At 39.2% G+C, this 16,994-nt stretch overlaps 2 protein-coding genes across 2 annotated transcripts in view; both read left to right on the forward strand.

Moving 5' to 3' along the window:
• The first annotated feature begins 101 nt into the window (after positions 1 to 101).
• creg2 (cellular repressor of E1A-stimulated genes 2) lies at positions 102 to 4,766 on the forward strand. The gene is made up of 4 exons (XM_015005486.2): positions 102 to 1,143; positions 2,837 to 3,006; positions 4,074 to 4,187; positions 4,269 to 4,766. Exons 1-4 carry the CDS (start codon positions 664 to 666, stop codon positions 4,408 to 4,410), a joined length of 906 nt encoding a protein of 301 aa, XP_014860972.1. The 5' UTR covers positions 102 to 663; the 3' UTR covers positions 4,411 to 4,766.
• A 1,237-nt stretch (positions 4,767 to 6,003) lies between these two features.
• The window catches only part of mgat4a (alpha-1,3-mannosyl-glycoprotein 4-beta-N-acetylglucosaminyltransferase A), a 34,926-nt gene continuing 23,935 nt past the window's right edge, over positions 6,004 to 16,994 (forward strand). The window contains exon 1 of the mRNA XM_015005466.2: positions 6,004 to 7,019. Within this exon, the coding sequence (XP_014860952.1) occupies positions 6,926 to 7,019 (94 nt within the window). The 5' untranslated portion in view covers positions 6,004 to 6,925. The remainder of the gene's footprint in view (positions 7,020 to 16,994) is intronic.

The raw sequence follows: 16,994 nt of genomic DNA on the forward strand, positions 1-16,994 counted from the left end.
TTACAAAAAGTGAAGTAGAATGAATAAAATTAGCTGATTTTTACAGGAAGTGAAATATTTCATGTTACAGTACTGAACAAAAGAGAATAGATTAATTGGTAATTCTTGATCTATTTCTGTACATTTATGCAAAATTACTGAAGTTGCATAAATGTTTTATTCAGCATATTTTACCTCCACAATTAAACAGTGCACCAGTAATTATGTATTTACTACATAACTACTACATAGTTTTCGTTCATTGAGCTCCTTTATACATAACAGCAGAACTAGAATACACTTATTTAAAAGCCATTTTCTGACTTGTGTGGGGCTTGGTGCAAATGAGCTGCTTTATTGTTTTGCTCCATTCACTGCCACCTAATGGGCAGTTGGTGTAAGTTCACGCAAATATTGTTAACGAGAAATCTGGTTTTCACTCAGTGTGCAACATTTTTTAAAACATCTAAACGCATACATTAACAAAAATTAAAGTGGAAACGTTTTTTTTTTTTAAATAATTAGATGTTTTTTATATGTAGACCCAATATACACCCAAAATATGATTAAAAATTATGAGTGAGGTCTTCGTGTAAGCGTAGTGATATTTGATGCAGTTTCACCCCTTGGACCGCCAGAGGTCGCTGCAGACAGCTGCCTCTACCAGCCGAACGTCCTCGTGTTATGAAATCGCCCACACGTGAGTTTGTAAACACCAGAGTGGATGTGAACGGCCATTCTCCTACCTCCATGAGGCCCCGTTACTTTCCCCTGGCGTTGTGCGCCAGCCTCCTGTGTCTTTGCCGGAGCTACACCCTCAGGAGCTCCGTGTCCTGGGTCGTGTCTTCCAACGACGTGGATGTAGAAGATGCCGACTTGTCCGAAGAGGTTGCGCCGGCGCTGCTGGTGGACGGCGCCGGGCTGTGGAAAGCCAACGTCCTCGGAGACCGCCTGGAGACTCCCGGACTCGGAGAGCAGGTGGAGCCCGAAAGCGGAGAAGCGGCGCAGCTGTCCTCTCGGCTGTTCTCGTATCCCGTGGAGAAGGTGAAGAAGTCCGGCGGCAGCAGCTCCCCTCCTCCACACCAGGAGACGGCCAGGACTGCCAGATACATCGCCCACTACAGCGACTGGGGTCATCTGGCCACCATTTCCACTCAAGACAAGGTAAGGCTCAGTGGCATGGTCTTGACTGGGTGGGTAGACTTTTTGTTTTGCAGCAAGGCTGGAATGTTCATTCTAATAAGGTTAAACTCCCCAAATCCATTTACAACTTTATCAAACTTTATAAAACATTAGTTCATCTTAGAAACTTCAATATATGAAATTGGATCTAAAGCTCTGTAATGTGTTATGTAGCAGATTATTCAAGGTCGCCATGTTACCAGGAAGATAAAAAAAAAAATACTGGGTGCAAAACACCAGAGAAAAAACTTTTACAGACTAGAAACGTTTTCATCATGACATAAAAGGAAAACACTTTGGAAATGCTACATCATGAAAACTAACAAAGAGGTCAGGACAACAAATTTTTGAAAATTCAGGCCTGTTTTTACAATTGTACAATTAATTGATGTCCAAAATTAAAGTAATATTATGTTACAGTTCTTTATTTTTTCTTTTTTCCTGTTCATCTCGATTCCCATCTTTAGGCCTCAGGTGCCGGTGTTCTGCCAGGTTTAGATACATCTCTGCTCCAACATTGAAAATGGTCCGACTACAACCTCGGCATGACACAAAGTTCTGCAGAGGCCTGCTAACGAACCAAAATTTGATTCAGTTGAGTCAAACCAGGGAAAGAGCTAAAACATGTTGGATACCTGCCACTGAGGACTGACTTAGATAGACACTGCTGCTCTATGCCACTATAATGAACGGTGGCAGCTCCTGGATGGGAAGAAACACTTATTTTTCACTCTAAAATATACACTGATGAACATTTTGACAGATTTACATCCTGATTTGTCTGTGGATTAACGGTCATCCCACCTTGCATGAACATCACTTACAAAACAAAAGAAATTTCATTGTCCAGGTGGCTGACCCTCTGTATAGGTCAGCTGCTAAGACAGGAGACCCCTTTATGTGTCCTGGCAACAGTATGTATGTCCTCTTTGTCACTCTCTGACAAATCTCTATATAAATCCTTGCGCTATCTTTGTTCTTGAATTCTCCTCTTCACAATATACACTGTTGAACTACAGAAACCATTATACCATGTTTACCTGTGAAGTTCCTTGCTATTCTCCTCTTCCTATGGCAATCTCAGATGAAGATTATTTTTAGCTGTTTCTATATTCCATTTGATGTTTTTCTTCTTTTTCTGACACTTGCCCTATTATATAAGTGTCAGAATCAAATTCTGTGGCCAAACATTTTGTGTGGTATTCTAAGTTATTTTGTATGACATTCGAAGCAAAGTTGCATAATGATGAGAGCCTGTCCTTTAACTGTATTTTTGAGAAAACAAAGAATCCCCTGCTCTGTGCAATGTCCTTAGTTTTTAAAAATAGATTCAACAAATCCAAGCAGTTTTTCGTTTTAATCGCAGATTAATTTAGAATAACTCAGCCTTCATTTCCACAGTCTAAATTTTGTCATTTTCCCACTTGTCTTAAGTTGAGGTGGTTGTGAAGAATAATAATAACAAAAAAAATGCTTATTTTCTGTTTTCACACATAAAATATTGGTTCCATAAACCTGTTTTTAAATAGTTTCTGTTCAATGTGTATTCAAGGTATTTTAGGTTTTTGTGCTAGAGATGATCACTGATTCCAGATTATTCCATGAAAAACAGTCAAATAACCCTTTTTGCTTAAGATTGTAATGTTATTCTTTTTTCAACACCTTTTTTACACAGATCAGAGGTGTTCCCTTTGGAAACATCTTCTCGGTCAGTGACGGACCACTGGACAACAGCACTGGAGTGATCTATTTTTATGTGACTCCAATGGACAACACTGTGACGGACCTGAAAAGTAATCCGTATGCCTCTCTCACGTTCTCAGAAGCTGAGGGGGACTTCTGCAGGCAAGCCTAAATTTACTACACTTGTATTGCTCTTTTTGATAAAATTACGCCAGTCTGAGAAGTCAGGGTATGCAAACTTAAATCACACTATGAAGTCCAGAACATAGTGTAAAATATTTAATTTGACTTCCATCAAATTGTGCTTCATGTGCTTAAGGAAATTGTCCATGTGAAAGGTACTTGTAACGCCACAGTTTTTAAAAATCTAATTATATAAACTTTATCATTGTTTCAGACTCTGTCATAGATCTAGGTTTTGGGAAGGTTTGATAAGTCAACTTTTTAATCTTCAGCAACATTTTGAAAGTGGTTGAATATAATCCACAAATTGCGTAAGGGCTTTACCATCTGATTTCCCCCAAAATACAGAGATCAGGTAGTTTTACCTGCCTCTGCCAGCAGGTGGCAGAGTTTCAGTTAGATTGAAATCCGAAGATGTCAAAAAAAAAAAAAAAAAATCGACCAAGAGCTTTAGAGATTTCCTGAACATGTATCTATATTATACAGTTCTGTAAACAATGTGGTTCAATAAAGTATATTTAACACTCACTCTGTGTAGATACCTTCACAAAGCGAGGCTAGCATTAAAAAAAAAGATATATAAAACATAGAGAGGGGAAATAGACTTCACATTTGCACGTTTTACCACATCATTCGCTGACATGTAAGGGTCAAGACAGAGGCTGCACCATTTTTAAATTCATGTTACTCATAAAAATTTGATCTAAATCGCTATACAAGGAGACTTGGACAGTTTTGAAATCACTGACTTTTTTTTCTATTTTGCAATTTACTTCTAGGAAGGGGTCGACTAACATTCCTTCATCTTTACTGCTTCGTTCTGTAATCTTGATACCAATAACAAACACATGCCTTATTAAATTGTATCAACTTTTGGCTTTGAAAACCAGAGAAACACCCCTTTCTCTGGTTTGAACAAAAACAATTATTCATTCTTGTTGGCTTAGACATAAAAGGAAATCTGCCACCACATAATGTAGTCACCGAAAACCTTAAAAAGAAAAACTTTTTAGTAACCCAGGTATCATATTCCTCTGTGTTTCAAGGCAAATGGTGTATGATCCAGAGGATCCCAGATGTGCTCGACTCACACTGACAGGCAAAATGGTGGAGGTGGCCCCGGAGGAGCTCGCTTTTGCAAAGGAAGCGATGTTTTCGAGGTGCTAGAGCTGTAGGCGACGGTAGTGTGCTAACAGTATGTTTGATAAGTGTAAACTCACATGTGGCCCTGTTTTAAACAGACATCCCGTGATGTCAAAGTGGCCGGTGGGACACAAGTGGTTCTTCATGAAGATGGATTTGATTCAGGTCTGGCTACAGGACTGGATCGGGGGAGTATCAATCATCCCACTGGAAGACTACTTCAAAGCTACGCCCTTCTGAGATCCTGCGTCGCCTTGCTTCACATCAGTTCTGCTGTCTGTGCCACAGTTGACACCTGGCACAGTCTGATAAGGAAGCAGTGATGTGCAAAGACTATAAATGTAAAAGTGTGTGTGTGTGTGTGCATTGCTTTTCAGAATGCTGCTGCTGTTCTAATTAGTGAGAGAGAGAAAGGTTGTTGCATGTTTGCAGTCTGCTCCCTCCCAGCTTATCGGTTTCATAAGCTTTATGCGTGAAGGTATGTATAGTGTTTTTAAACTGACTGATTGTATGTAAATGTAATCTTTTTATGATATTTTATGGGTTTGCACTACAACAATGGTGTTTTAAAAATAAAGTAACATTTCTTATTGAAATCTTTCATTTTGTGTTAGTCCTCTTGAGTCAGGCACCTTTTTGTATGGTTTTCTATTATTTCCATAATCATAAACATTTCAGCAAAATATGCCAAAAAATGTTGAGTAACTGTGTATATTGTAAAATGAGTATTTTGAAGAACTTGATTACTCTTATCTGACGAAGACTGGTTGTTGCAGAAGGGGTCTATATAGTGACAAAGCTAAAAAAAAATTCTACTTGGGCCAAATGGTGTTGCGAGTTGACCTTTCATAAATGTATGCTAAGGGACTGTTTTGTTTTCTTATAGAGAAAAAACAGATGACCTACCCTGACTGGGAGGAAGGCAGAGAAAACCCATGCATGCACTTGGGCAACATGCACGCTCCATGTAGAAAGATCCCAGTCTGGGATTCGAATCCAGGACATCCTTGCTGCAAGATTGTTGCTCGTATATGCTCCATTATGCAGACCCTTCTGGAAAACACGGGAAATAAAATTTTCACTGATACTTATTAGGAAAAACATCAGTACTAATTATTTGCAAGGTATAGAAAAGCAAATTATAAAGCAGAGGATTTTTTTTTTAATTAAAACATTTAAGCCTCCTTTGGAAGCCTTCTTGCCATCTTATATCATGGCATTTTGGAACCTTTGAGGACTAGAAGTAAACAAAGGCAGTTACACAGCCAAACTGGCAAGTATGTGTGAAGTAGGATGGTGTTGTGACTGGTTCCCCTTGTGGCTACATTATGAAAGCATGCACTGTAGGTTTTCTTGCAGGGGTCTGCAACTGCTGTAACTTTGACCTAATATCCCTGATCCAACACGCCTGAACCAATTAGTCAAGTTGTCCAGAGCTGCTAATGACCTGATTATTCTACTTAGATGTATTAAATCAGAGAAACAATTAAGTTTCAGGACACTGACCTTAGATGACTGGATAGTTGAACCGTGATTTGAAAGCCAATGCACTGCTTCTCAGTATGTGGAATAAGCTGCTGGGCGGTAGTATTAGTTTGATAAATGCAAAAGCAAGTGCAAAGAAATCGCCTACGATGAATTGGACGACAGTGACAAGTTCTGATGGCTACTCATGTTCCGTTTACCTCTGAAATCAGAACTTGGATTTTAGAATGAATAAAGTATTAGTAGTCGCAGTTCTGATTTTAATTAACTGAACAGTTTTATTTACCATAATTTGACAAATACAAATAGATGAAAATCACCATCTGTGAACAGAAGGGGCTTTATTTTGAAAGTTGTCACCGGAAGACATTGATTGGTCCACATGACGTGACATGTGGACCAAGTAGTTTGTTACTAATGTCACGTTACGTCTGGCTAAATGATGTATTGAAATAACAAGATGTCTGATAATTTTGGTATTCACCCAAAAAGAAAAGGAAAGCGCAAAATAAGAAGTAATTAGCTTTCAAGTAGTGAAAAGAGTCCCTTGTTATGTTCTGGCAGCTTTTGGTGTTGACTGCAGGTTGATGGACACAGCCAGCGGAGTTTCTACTTCATGTTAGCTCAGTTAGCTAACTAGCTTGTCCGGGCGGTCGTACTGGACCGGGGCTTACCTAACGAGTAAAATTTGGTGGCTTCTTTGGACGTGCCCCAAGGAGGCAGCAACACGTAGGTTTCTAATGCAAACCCTCCTTTATCTGTTGGCTGTTGAAGCGGAATCAACATGATTTGAGGCGTAGCCTCCCGCACACCGTCAGAGCTTCAGCAGCCTATCCCGGAGGATCCGCCGTCACACACTTGAAATGCCTTCTACTTGGAACTTGTAGCTAACGAGCGGCGTCTGTAAATATCAATATGGGCTGTATGGACAGCTAGGTGACCATGTAAGCTATCTAGTCACGTAAGTCGTTTGAATAGTGTCAGACCGCAGCAGAAAGGTAGAGGAAGAGCAGCCCACCGACTAGAACAGACCAGAGACAACGCAGAGAGGACCAAGGTTACATCTGAGCGCTGGTCTCTCTCAGCTGAGAAGTCGGTGTTTACTGTGTTGTGAACTGGGCCGTTTGATACATTCGTATGCTTTCGCCTACGCCCGTCTCAACATCTTGAGGGCAGGAAGAGACGGACGGACGGAGAGGGAGTGGAGGGAGGCAACGGTAGCTCCGGGTTCCCCCGACACTCAGCCGAGGAGAGGCATCGCTGAAATGAGATGAGGCTCAGAAATGGAACTGTGGCCACTGCGTTAATTTTCTTCACGTCCTTCCTCAGCCTGTCCTGGTACACAGCATGGCAGAATGGCAAAGGTAGGTTCAATATAACTCGCGTCAGTGGGCTAGTAGAGGCCCCCTACTTGTGCCAGAAAGAGCTATGACTTCGTGACTGAGCACAGCACAAAACAACCGCAAAACATAGAGAAAGTAGTCTGTTGGTTTTAATGCGTCTCCGAATAATGCATAATGTAAAGGTTTTGAAGCTTTTGTTCACTTAAGTTATTTAACCCCTTGATATTTGTATTTATTGGCATCTCGTTTGGGTTGCACTGACCTGTCTTTTCCTGACCGATGCGGATTTCTCACTCAACATTATAGCTTTTTTTCTGTAGAGCTGGACTTTTTAGATGAGAACATTTACTGAAGGCTTTTTTTTTTAAAGGAAGCAGTAGTTTTGTGAGGAAAGGGAATGAGTGAGAATAGTGACTGGCCTTCACCAAAAAAAAAGTGTTAATGTACAGGCCTGAACATCAGATTACAAAACTTCAGATTATCCCGTTATACATAGAAAGATATCTACCTAACAATTTTCTGATTTCTGGCAGATTGAGTACCAAATGTTTAGTTTCTTAAAATTATTTTACATTTTTAGGGATTTTATAGATTCTTTTGTAAACAGATTTTCAAGTTCTGTTTATCATTTCTAAGATTCATACAGAAATAGCCTTTTAGCGCTCTGATGAAACCAAAGCGTTGGAGTTGTAGACTGCACTAATTCTAACAATTATCTTGTAGGCATTTTTTTAAACCAATGTCTATTCATAAAAAAGATGCATTTAGTCAGGAATATTTAAGTGGAAAATTTAAAGGAACCTGGTCTTCTGCATAACTTCTTTTTTTTTTTTTTTGAAATGTCTTAAGTTATTAACATCCTTTCTTCTTCTATTACCATCTTGGTTTGTCTCTCGTTTAAATCTTATTGTTATGAACGACTTCCTGACTATTTGGGATGGTCATCAGAGGACACTTTGCTCTTCCTTACCGCTGTGATTGGCTTTGACACAGTTTCCGCATGAGGCCCGGTTAACAATCTGGGAAACGACCAGCTGAACGTTGTGACACAGCAGCTGCTGTTGTGTCTTTAGAGTCATTAAATTTTTATCCAGTAGCTCAGCATTTACGGGAAACGTACCCATGCTCACTCCCACAAGGAACACAGTCAACTGAAAATGACAGCCACCTTTACATGGGAACATATTTAACATCTGCTAACACACCCCACTGAATCTCTAAGTACCAAAGCAAGATAACATATCTTCACATTTCAGTCGTAGCAACAGATAGCGTAGTCGTAACGCCTATGTCATCATCGAAATGCAGCTGGCTTTCCAAAAAAAGAAAAAGGAAACTTGAGGTCTTTTATCGGATGATCAGTCATATTTATATACATCCTGTCAACATCTGACAATGAGATTATGACCCTGCTGAAGCTGTGTTTTGGTTGTTTCACTGGGAGGAATTATACCAGGCTCCCCCAGCATATGTCGGGACGGTTAAGGGCCTCACTATCTCATTATCAGCAGAGTGCAAATAATAGCAGCTTTTAGATAAATCACCAGCCAAAGCTTCATGATGTGATTTCTCAGAAGCTTATCATTTTGATGGCATATTTTCCATTAAAGTGAGTGAGTGGCAGCACTAAAACCAGGCAGAGAATGCTCAGTCACCGGTCAGTTAAGAGGGCAGGCACGATAAGCAGCGTTCACGAGATTATGCCATCCGCTTTGTTTGTAGCCCATGTTGATAAAATGCATTCTGTCAATATCATTAGGAGTGAGCACTTAATTGCTCAGTTTAATATTGCAGTCACACACTTGTCTTGAAGAGCTTAGAATCGGATTCTGACTCACTTTGGACTTCGTTTGAAACGATGATGATGTCTAACTTTAACACTAGTTGCCTTTTTCTGTAGCTGTTCTTTTAACCTTACACGCCACTCCCTTTGTACAAAATATTTTTTTCGTGCTCACAGAACCTGTTGTTTGAGGATTTTCTGGTTATGCGGTAATGCCACCTGTGAATCAAGTTGGCCTTCAGGGATAATAAGTATATCTTGAATTTTGAACCTTGTGAATTAGATGAAAAGGGTTTGCAGCAAAGTATTGCTTCTGCATCCGTTGTGGGTTTGAATTGGTAAGGCTGAGAAGTGGTTCACCTCAGTCTAGAACTGAGAGGGCTGCAAAGGCATTGTGCTGTTTGACCCGTCTGCAAGCGGTGTGTGTGCAATCATGTACTGAATGTGGCCGAGAAGGTCAGAAGTTAAGGCTGCAGCCTGTTATACAATTCTGGATTTGAAATGAAATATTATTTAAAAATGAAAATAAATGCTCTGAAGTGGAATGGTATTTTCGTAAATATTTTAACAAAATATAATTTTAACTAAAACAGACCAAAACTCAAGTTGTCCCAGCTCAACTCTTTCAAATTCATGTTAGTGTTTTTCCTTTATGTCCTGCTATGCTTTTGATATTTAGCTAGCAATAATAATAATAATAAAAGAAAATCTGCCAGTCTTTCAGTTTTACTTTTAGTTTTAAGCCCATAGTAGCTCAAGATGTTTCTCTGTCTAATTGAATAGGAAAATGTACCTAAATGTATGGGTGGGGAGTGTCAGTCGAGGAGTCCTCCTGCATGGTTAAGATGTTGTTCTGACTAAATGAGTGACAGAAATTGTAAGGTTGGGGAGATAATTCAGACTCAAATCAGGTGTTGAAGCAGAGACGCAGCTGAAACTTGCATACCGCTCGAGGATCCGAGTTTGCCTGCCTCTTAACCTTTTAAAGGTACAGTTTAGGTTTTTCTTGAAGTGAGGTTATGTGTGTGGTGCTCGCAGCAAAAGTTCCTTGTGGTGCACAAATGTCAAATAGAAAGCTGAAGAATTTCTTAGGAGTGGATTTATAAAGACTTGTCAAGAAAGAATTTTTTTTTTCTTTTTTGCTGATTTTTAGCCAACTCAAAAATGTTGACATTGTTGTACTGCAACAGTATAGTAATGGATATGAGAGAGTAGTCACAAGAATTACTAGTTATGTTCTGAAGTGAACCATTAGATTTTGTGACAGAGTGCTCTGTGCAACAGGATTTAAGGTGGTTTGTTTCTGTGCTTCTCCAGGTCTTACAGTTGTCTGGAAGTTGTCCAACATGCGACTTCCAACATTCACAATCAGCCATTTAGGTAGACCTTGGATCTGAAACTGTACAGCGACTTTTGGATGCATCTCTTCTCCAACACGCCTGAAGCAAAGGCTGCGTTACCTTCTTGGTTTCTCAACAAGTGTGAAGGCCTGGTCATTAACCATTCATTTTATTTAATTACTTTTGTGCAAACTTGCAAAGATGCTACATCATTCTACAAAATGTGAAGGAATGAAAATGAATGTCTTGGTTCCAAAATCCCCCAACTCTCCCTTTAAGGTCTCCTCATATCTGAAACATGAAGGGCATGAGCTTATATTCATACTATTTCTGGATTTCTTGGAACAATGGTGTTCTCAATTATGTTTTCACTACAACCTTGAAGTCCATAAAGCACCACTTTGTCAACTGTCTCCTCCAAAGAACACAAAGATGGAGAAAAAAAAAAGTGATTTCTTACCAGAATATTAATTCAGTTTCTGAATTCTTTTGGTCCCTGAGAGATAAAGCATCATTATTGTTTTTCTTCTGTTTGTGATCTGACTCATAGATTTGTTTGCTGTGGATTCGACTCCACCCTTTGAATTGGGAGTTTCATTGTCACTGTTATGTGCCGTCACAAAAACAGGATGCGTAGAGTCCTGGTGGGCCCTTGGTACAGATCTTAAAAATGATGTTGCTTCTTCATAGTCGAGTTATTAGTTAGCCGTGCGGACTGGAACATTTAAGCTTTAGGCTTCGTTGTGAAAGCTGGAGCATTTCAAAACATTCTCCTTCACCATCATTCTGTTGAAGTTAAGTAACAGAAGCCAAGCTGTGCAGTCAGGTCTGCACAATGTTTCATCGTTTAAAAAAATAAACGTATTGTTTTAATTATTTATCAGCTTTTTATCCCCCGGGGTGTGTTTTAGCATCAGTCAAGCTTTAGTCAAAGGTCACACTGCACTCGGTTTGCTGTATGGTCTTTTAGTACTTGCTTAACATGCACTAACCGAATCCTTCTATATTTGACAATAACTAGCTTTCAGTTTGTTTTTAATATAATTTCTCTTCCTGACTACGCCCTTTCAGGACGTCACTTCAGGACCAGGTCATTTTGAATATCGCTGTTTCACAGGAAACAAACACGCGTTTGTCCACGCAGGACGTGGAGTTACAGTTTTGTCATTTATATGTTTTGCAGTGAGACTGTCGGAGAAGAAATACTGTTGAAGGGTTTACTTTTTTATTATTATCATTTATTTTTGGACGTATTCCTCACTTCTGACAGCCAGCCTTGTTTAGCTGATATTTGTCAGCTGTCCAAACATGCTTTGGTGAATGACTCTCCAGAATGTGTACTTTTCTGTCAGGGTGTCCTTCATCCTCTTAGTGGGGAGGCATGTCAGTGATTACAACTCGAGTAGGTTTTTGACAGCGTTTACAAGCAGAATAAAGTATCGTTCATATTGTGTTTTGCTGGTAAAATAGGCAGAAAAAGTAAACTTTGTTTTATAAGCTGACACAGAGTCCTCTGCCCTTAATAAAAAAAATGTACAGCTTTTATCTGTCCAGCTGTTTTTAGGGGATGTCATCGACGACTGAACCGCACTCGTTGTTTTTCTGTTGTGCCGAGTGTAAAATTAGAACTGACAGCTTTCTATATGCGGCCTGACATCCTGCAGCACCAAGCAGATTACATGTTACCACGCTTAAGAAAAGTTTTTAGTTTAATCCTCAAATATTTACAGCCTATAGTAAATATCTATAGTCTATAGTTTGGACATAGATGTCGATCCTTCTTTGCGCATAATAATTGTGAATTCTGTTTTTCACTCGTCCTGGTTATTAAACCCATGCACTGTAGTGCCCATTTATGCAATAACAAGTCAGATTGTCTAGTTGGGATACAAAGCGCTTGATAAAAACCTAGTGATGCAGAAGACGAATCTCGAAAGAAACAACTGCAAAATGTTTTAGAGGATTTGAGTTTGTAGTGACTGTAAGCAGCCAGTTGGGTGCTAATAAGCATCGCTAGCTTTCACAGCAAAAATACAGACACAATAGATGAGGTTTAGAGAATCGGGACATTTTGTTCTCGTAGTATAACTCAACCGATTTGGTTCTCAACCTCGAGACATGCAAAAACGTTGGGTATCTAACTTCATTATCAGTTTGAGTTAGTTTCTTCGATCACAAAATTTGATTGTCTTTATGTTCAGGAAGTCGCTTTTAAACCGCCAAAGCGTGCCGAGCATCTAACAACACAAGTTGATAACAAAGAGCACGAAAAACGAAAGTACAGTGAGAAACATGAGCATCTGTGAAATATGCCGATAGATTAATGGCTTTGAATCCAGTTTTTTAAATTGTTTTTATTTTTATAGTAGTTGGCAGCTTTGGGACTTTATAGCAGCAGCCTTTCACAGTTCAGAGCTTTGTGTTGGGTTGCAAAAGGTTTGAACATTTCAGCAGATACTCAAACCATACCAGAACCAGTTAGAGTTTGGTCTGCAAACCACAACCATTTTCTCACCCACAGTTGATTTAAAATGCTTCTACTTGGTAGAGAAAATCCTTCTCCACCTGCCAGTATGCACTGACATGTCAGCTGGCTGAAAGAAAGGTACCCAGCTTTGTGGAAAGAGAACATATATTTTTTTTCTTTCCAGAAATATTTCAGGTTGCAATAAATTGTATGTGAAGTAAAAGAGCTACCCCAGCAGATAGCCTCCCTAATTAACCAGCTTAAAACTGCGTGATTCTTTTTATAGACCGTCTTACAAACAGGCATAGTATTCTTGACACTTTGAAAATGCTACATTTCAAAGGTGATTATTCAAGATTTCTGCTTGTCTGCGTAAAAATCAATATAATAAGTGTTTGTGACATACCTGTGATAATCAATGTGATTTTAGCAGTGGTATGAGGAATTAACGGCCTTTAAAAATCCAAGTAATCAGCACCCAGTGTGCCTTTTTTTTGTTTTAATATCTTCGTTGTAATTACCGTAAAACTATGGTTCTTTTCTCGGTCACAGATCAGTTTGCACCCTTCAGCGTTCCTTAACCTCGGGTCATGCCTAATTTAAAAGCCTGCTGACATGGGGATGTACTAGTTGTCCACTTTAAATTTCGACATAGAGGAGTTTTGATGTAGAACAATAGCTCTTGTGTTTAATGCCTTCTAAATACAAGGATGATCAGCTAGGCTTTTTATTTATTACGATTGTGGTCCTAAATAATAAATGACTTGGCTCGGTGGTTAAAGCTACATGGGAGGTGTTTATTTTGGTGTGGCAGGATGATGAGCTCACAGCTTATATCATCGCTATTATGAGAAATGCACAGTGGACTTTTTCAGTCCACTAATTCGTACCAGGCCTACATTAAAATGTCTTCTGGATGATTTACACGTAAGCTCATCTGCTTTAAGAAATGATGTGTTTAATATGAGATTAAGGCTTTTTGTGTGATTTACAACTATAGGCAACTTCCTTCTTGGAAATGCTACTTCCCCTGGCTTTCCTTGGCGTTTCTCGTTTTCCTTCATCGCCACATGGTTTCTAACACAATAGGCCAGAAATAGCTTGTGTCATTGCAGCATAGGAGGCAAATGAGCCAGCAGATGCTGTTTTGAAAGGGTAGCTCCATAATAAAGCTCGGGATAGTAAAGGATGTGGCTTGGATATGTCGTGCTGTCCTGTTTGTAGCCACTCGCTGTTTGAGTGCGTGTCTCTCTCTGCGCACATTTAGTGGACAGTTTGAAACGGGGCAGCTTGCCAGACAAATCCCGAGTGGCCCGCAGGGCAAAGGAGAGTGGAAGGAGTAAAGCTTAAGAGATGTGAGGATCCTGAGGTGCTATCTGTATAATGGAGAGGGAGAGGCCTCCAATGCTGACACGGCAGGGGAGCAGCGAGGTGCAGACATACGCATTTGTCGTCGTCCAAAGCAGTTTTCCTCCATTTAAAAGGACGTCGTCAGCGGATAGCGAGTTAACAATCGTTATTGTTTGCCTCCTCATGCTTTCTGTTGGCTTCCTCTGTGCCACAGTGCTCTCCATTCATTTGAGCATTTTCCCTCTTTTACTTCTGAACAGCATTCCCAGACAGCAGCACACAGTTTCCTTTCAGTCTGGGGAAGAGAGATGGCTGTTATTTGCTTCTGGTAGTCCTCTGTTTTATTATGTGTCATGGGACTTCTCTTCATACTGGTATACACTTTGCTTTTTGTCTATCTGCATGCCAGCAAACATTGTGGCTGCTGGGCAATAAGACGATGATATATTTATAAAAAAAAAAAACATTTCCAATGCTCGAACATACTTGGAACTAAAATAAGTTGTTCTGTGTGTCACAGGAAGTTGATGTCATCTGTTTGATGTCAGCTCTTTGCTGAAGTTTGCTGTGAGCTTCATCATAGTTACGTTTCCATTTCCTCAGAAATTCAAAGGTCTGTTCTTGGCGACACAGGTGGTTTCCATGAAAGTGGTTTTTCGAAAACTCACAATATAGCACGATACTTGATTATTGGCATCCCAGGTAAAGAAATTTACATGAACCTTAAAACAAATCGTAATGATTTGGACATGTTTGATGTCCATAGACCCTTCTGGTTCACTGGTTGTCAAAGTTAAGTCTTCAAATTTATCAGTATCGTTTATTCCATCTGAAGCAGGAAGTTTAAAAAAATGCATTCAGAAATAAGAGGAAGTTTTTTTAAAGCTATATGTATTTATCTACGGAAAGAATAAACATGGAAATCATAACAGTTTATTTAAAAAGTCTAAGCGAAAATCCAGTTTTATATGAACTACTTGCTGCAATACGATCATATTCAATAAATTAATATTCATTATTTATGTCACTCAATTCACTAAATGAAACTTGTATTGATTAATTACACCCAGACAAATCTTTTAAAGCCTTTGTTTCTGCTATTTATGACGATTTTCCACTGAGGGCTAGTGACATGATATTTAAGATTAGAATATTACATCAGAACAATAAAAACACTGAAATGCACACTTATCAAAGAGTATGTTTATTACCTGCATAAAGGTTATTTTTAATCTGACAAATGAGCCTCACGAGAACACATTTGATGTGGCTGTACAAAACAAGCAATTCTAACTCTGCGCTCTAATCTATCTGGAAAAGATTAATACAGAAATCTAAACTTTATTTTGCACAAGAATTCATTTTGTTATCAACTATCTACTGTACTCTAGAAAATGTATTGCACCAGAAAAACCCTTTTGTTGAGGGGAACTTTAAAGGAAAAGAAAAAGCTTTTTGTGGTCTCCTGAAGTAAGCAGGAGATAAAAGCCTGTGGAAACAATGTGAAAATCCTCAATGCAGGAAATCATTACGGAGTGAAAGTTCTGATATCTAATAAGTACTTCAGTTGCATTTGTTACGAACTGTTCCCAGGAATTGACTGCTGGTTTCACTCACTATGTCGAGTGGAAATCACTCGACATAGTGAGTGTTTTCTCCTGCTCAGTAAATGGTATGAAAATAAAAAAGATGGATTATTCTAACATTTTAGACTGGAATAGAAGTGGTTGAAATAATTAATACAAGTGGCTGAAAACAATAAAATATTAAACTATTGTATGTCTTTTTTTTTTTTTTTTTTTTACCTTAACTGTTAGTTATTGTAGTGAATTTCTCTATAGTATTAAAAGCAGTGCTGCTTTCCTTTCTTTACAACTGCAATTTCTGGTAAGGTAACGCAATCCTTTATTTGCCTTCCAGAAGTTTTTTTTTTTTTTTTTTGCCATGAATGTGGTACACAAAGCTGCCCAGCTGAGGGGAACAAAACCCCGCTGCCAACTAGTACTTGGGAGCATTTTTGCAGAGCATCACCACTATCTATGATGGCAGGGTGCGCATAGGACTACTGACATTGTTGAAGTCCAGTTTAAATATGACAAGACATTTACCTATTTTTTTTTTTAAATTTTACTGCCTACCTTTTAACAGAAGCTAGACTTAAATAACATTTCATTTTTTTCAATGAAGCAAATCAGTCTATTTGGAACGTAGGCATCATATGACTTTCTGTGACTCAAGTTGTACCTTAATACTTCTGCTTTTTCTGATGTGTCTGTCACGATAATGAGTCTGTTGTACATATTTATAAATGTACTTGATGTGTGAAATCTGGATGGGGGAAAATCAGCGAAGCAGTAGTGTGAGATGAATTGATGGTAACAAAGTTATTAAAAGATGTTACTCTAGGAAACGTATTGCATCAGAAAAGCCCTTTCGTTGAGGGGAACTTTAAAGAAAAAAAACAAAAAAAGCTCTGTGGTGGTGATAGTGGAAGTAAGATGAACGGAGTCATAGGGTGTAACACACCGCTTGCTCTCCCACACAGACAACCAGTCGACTGCTGGATCTTATCGTGACTTGCAGCACACAAGAGGAAGAACATTGGGTGGTGGTCGGGCTAAAACAATGAGTCCATGGTGAGGAAGCAAAATTAAAACGCCGGGTGGGAAACCTGCCAAGCGGGCAAATGAGCTCAGCTTTTCAGGGACTCTTTCTCTCTTTGATCACTCGACCTTTTCGCTTTCATTTTATCAGTGAAATAAAAGGATGTAGAAGCCTCTCAGCTGGATAAAGGTGTGCGTTCCCCCGCCCCCCTTCAAATTACTCGAAACCGTTAGGGGAGTATCACATGCCGACTCATGGATTGATTTGCACTTCTTGTCAAGACAATACCTCCAAAAATCAATACTACTACTGTGTGCTCGTGCGGTATTAGTGATGTGTGTTTGGCAGCTTGTTTCTATTCTGTGCTGTGATGCAGACTGCATAATACTGACAAGCAAGCTTTAAACGGAGATCACAGTCATACTCCCCAATTTTTAGACCAAATGAGAAGT

Source organism: Poecilia mexicana, unplaced genomic scaffold (genome assembly GCF_051168715.1).
Source record: "Poecilia mexicana isolate PSO_F unplaced genomic scaffold, ASM5116871v1 scaffold_2, whole genome shotgun sequence".
NCBI lineage: Eukaryota > Metazoa > Chordata > Actinopteri > Cyprinodontiformes > Poeciliidae > Poecilia > Poecilia mexicana.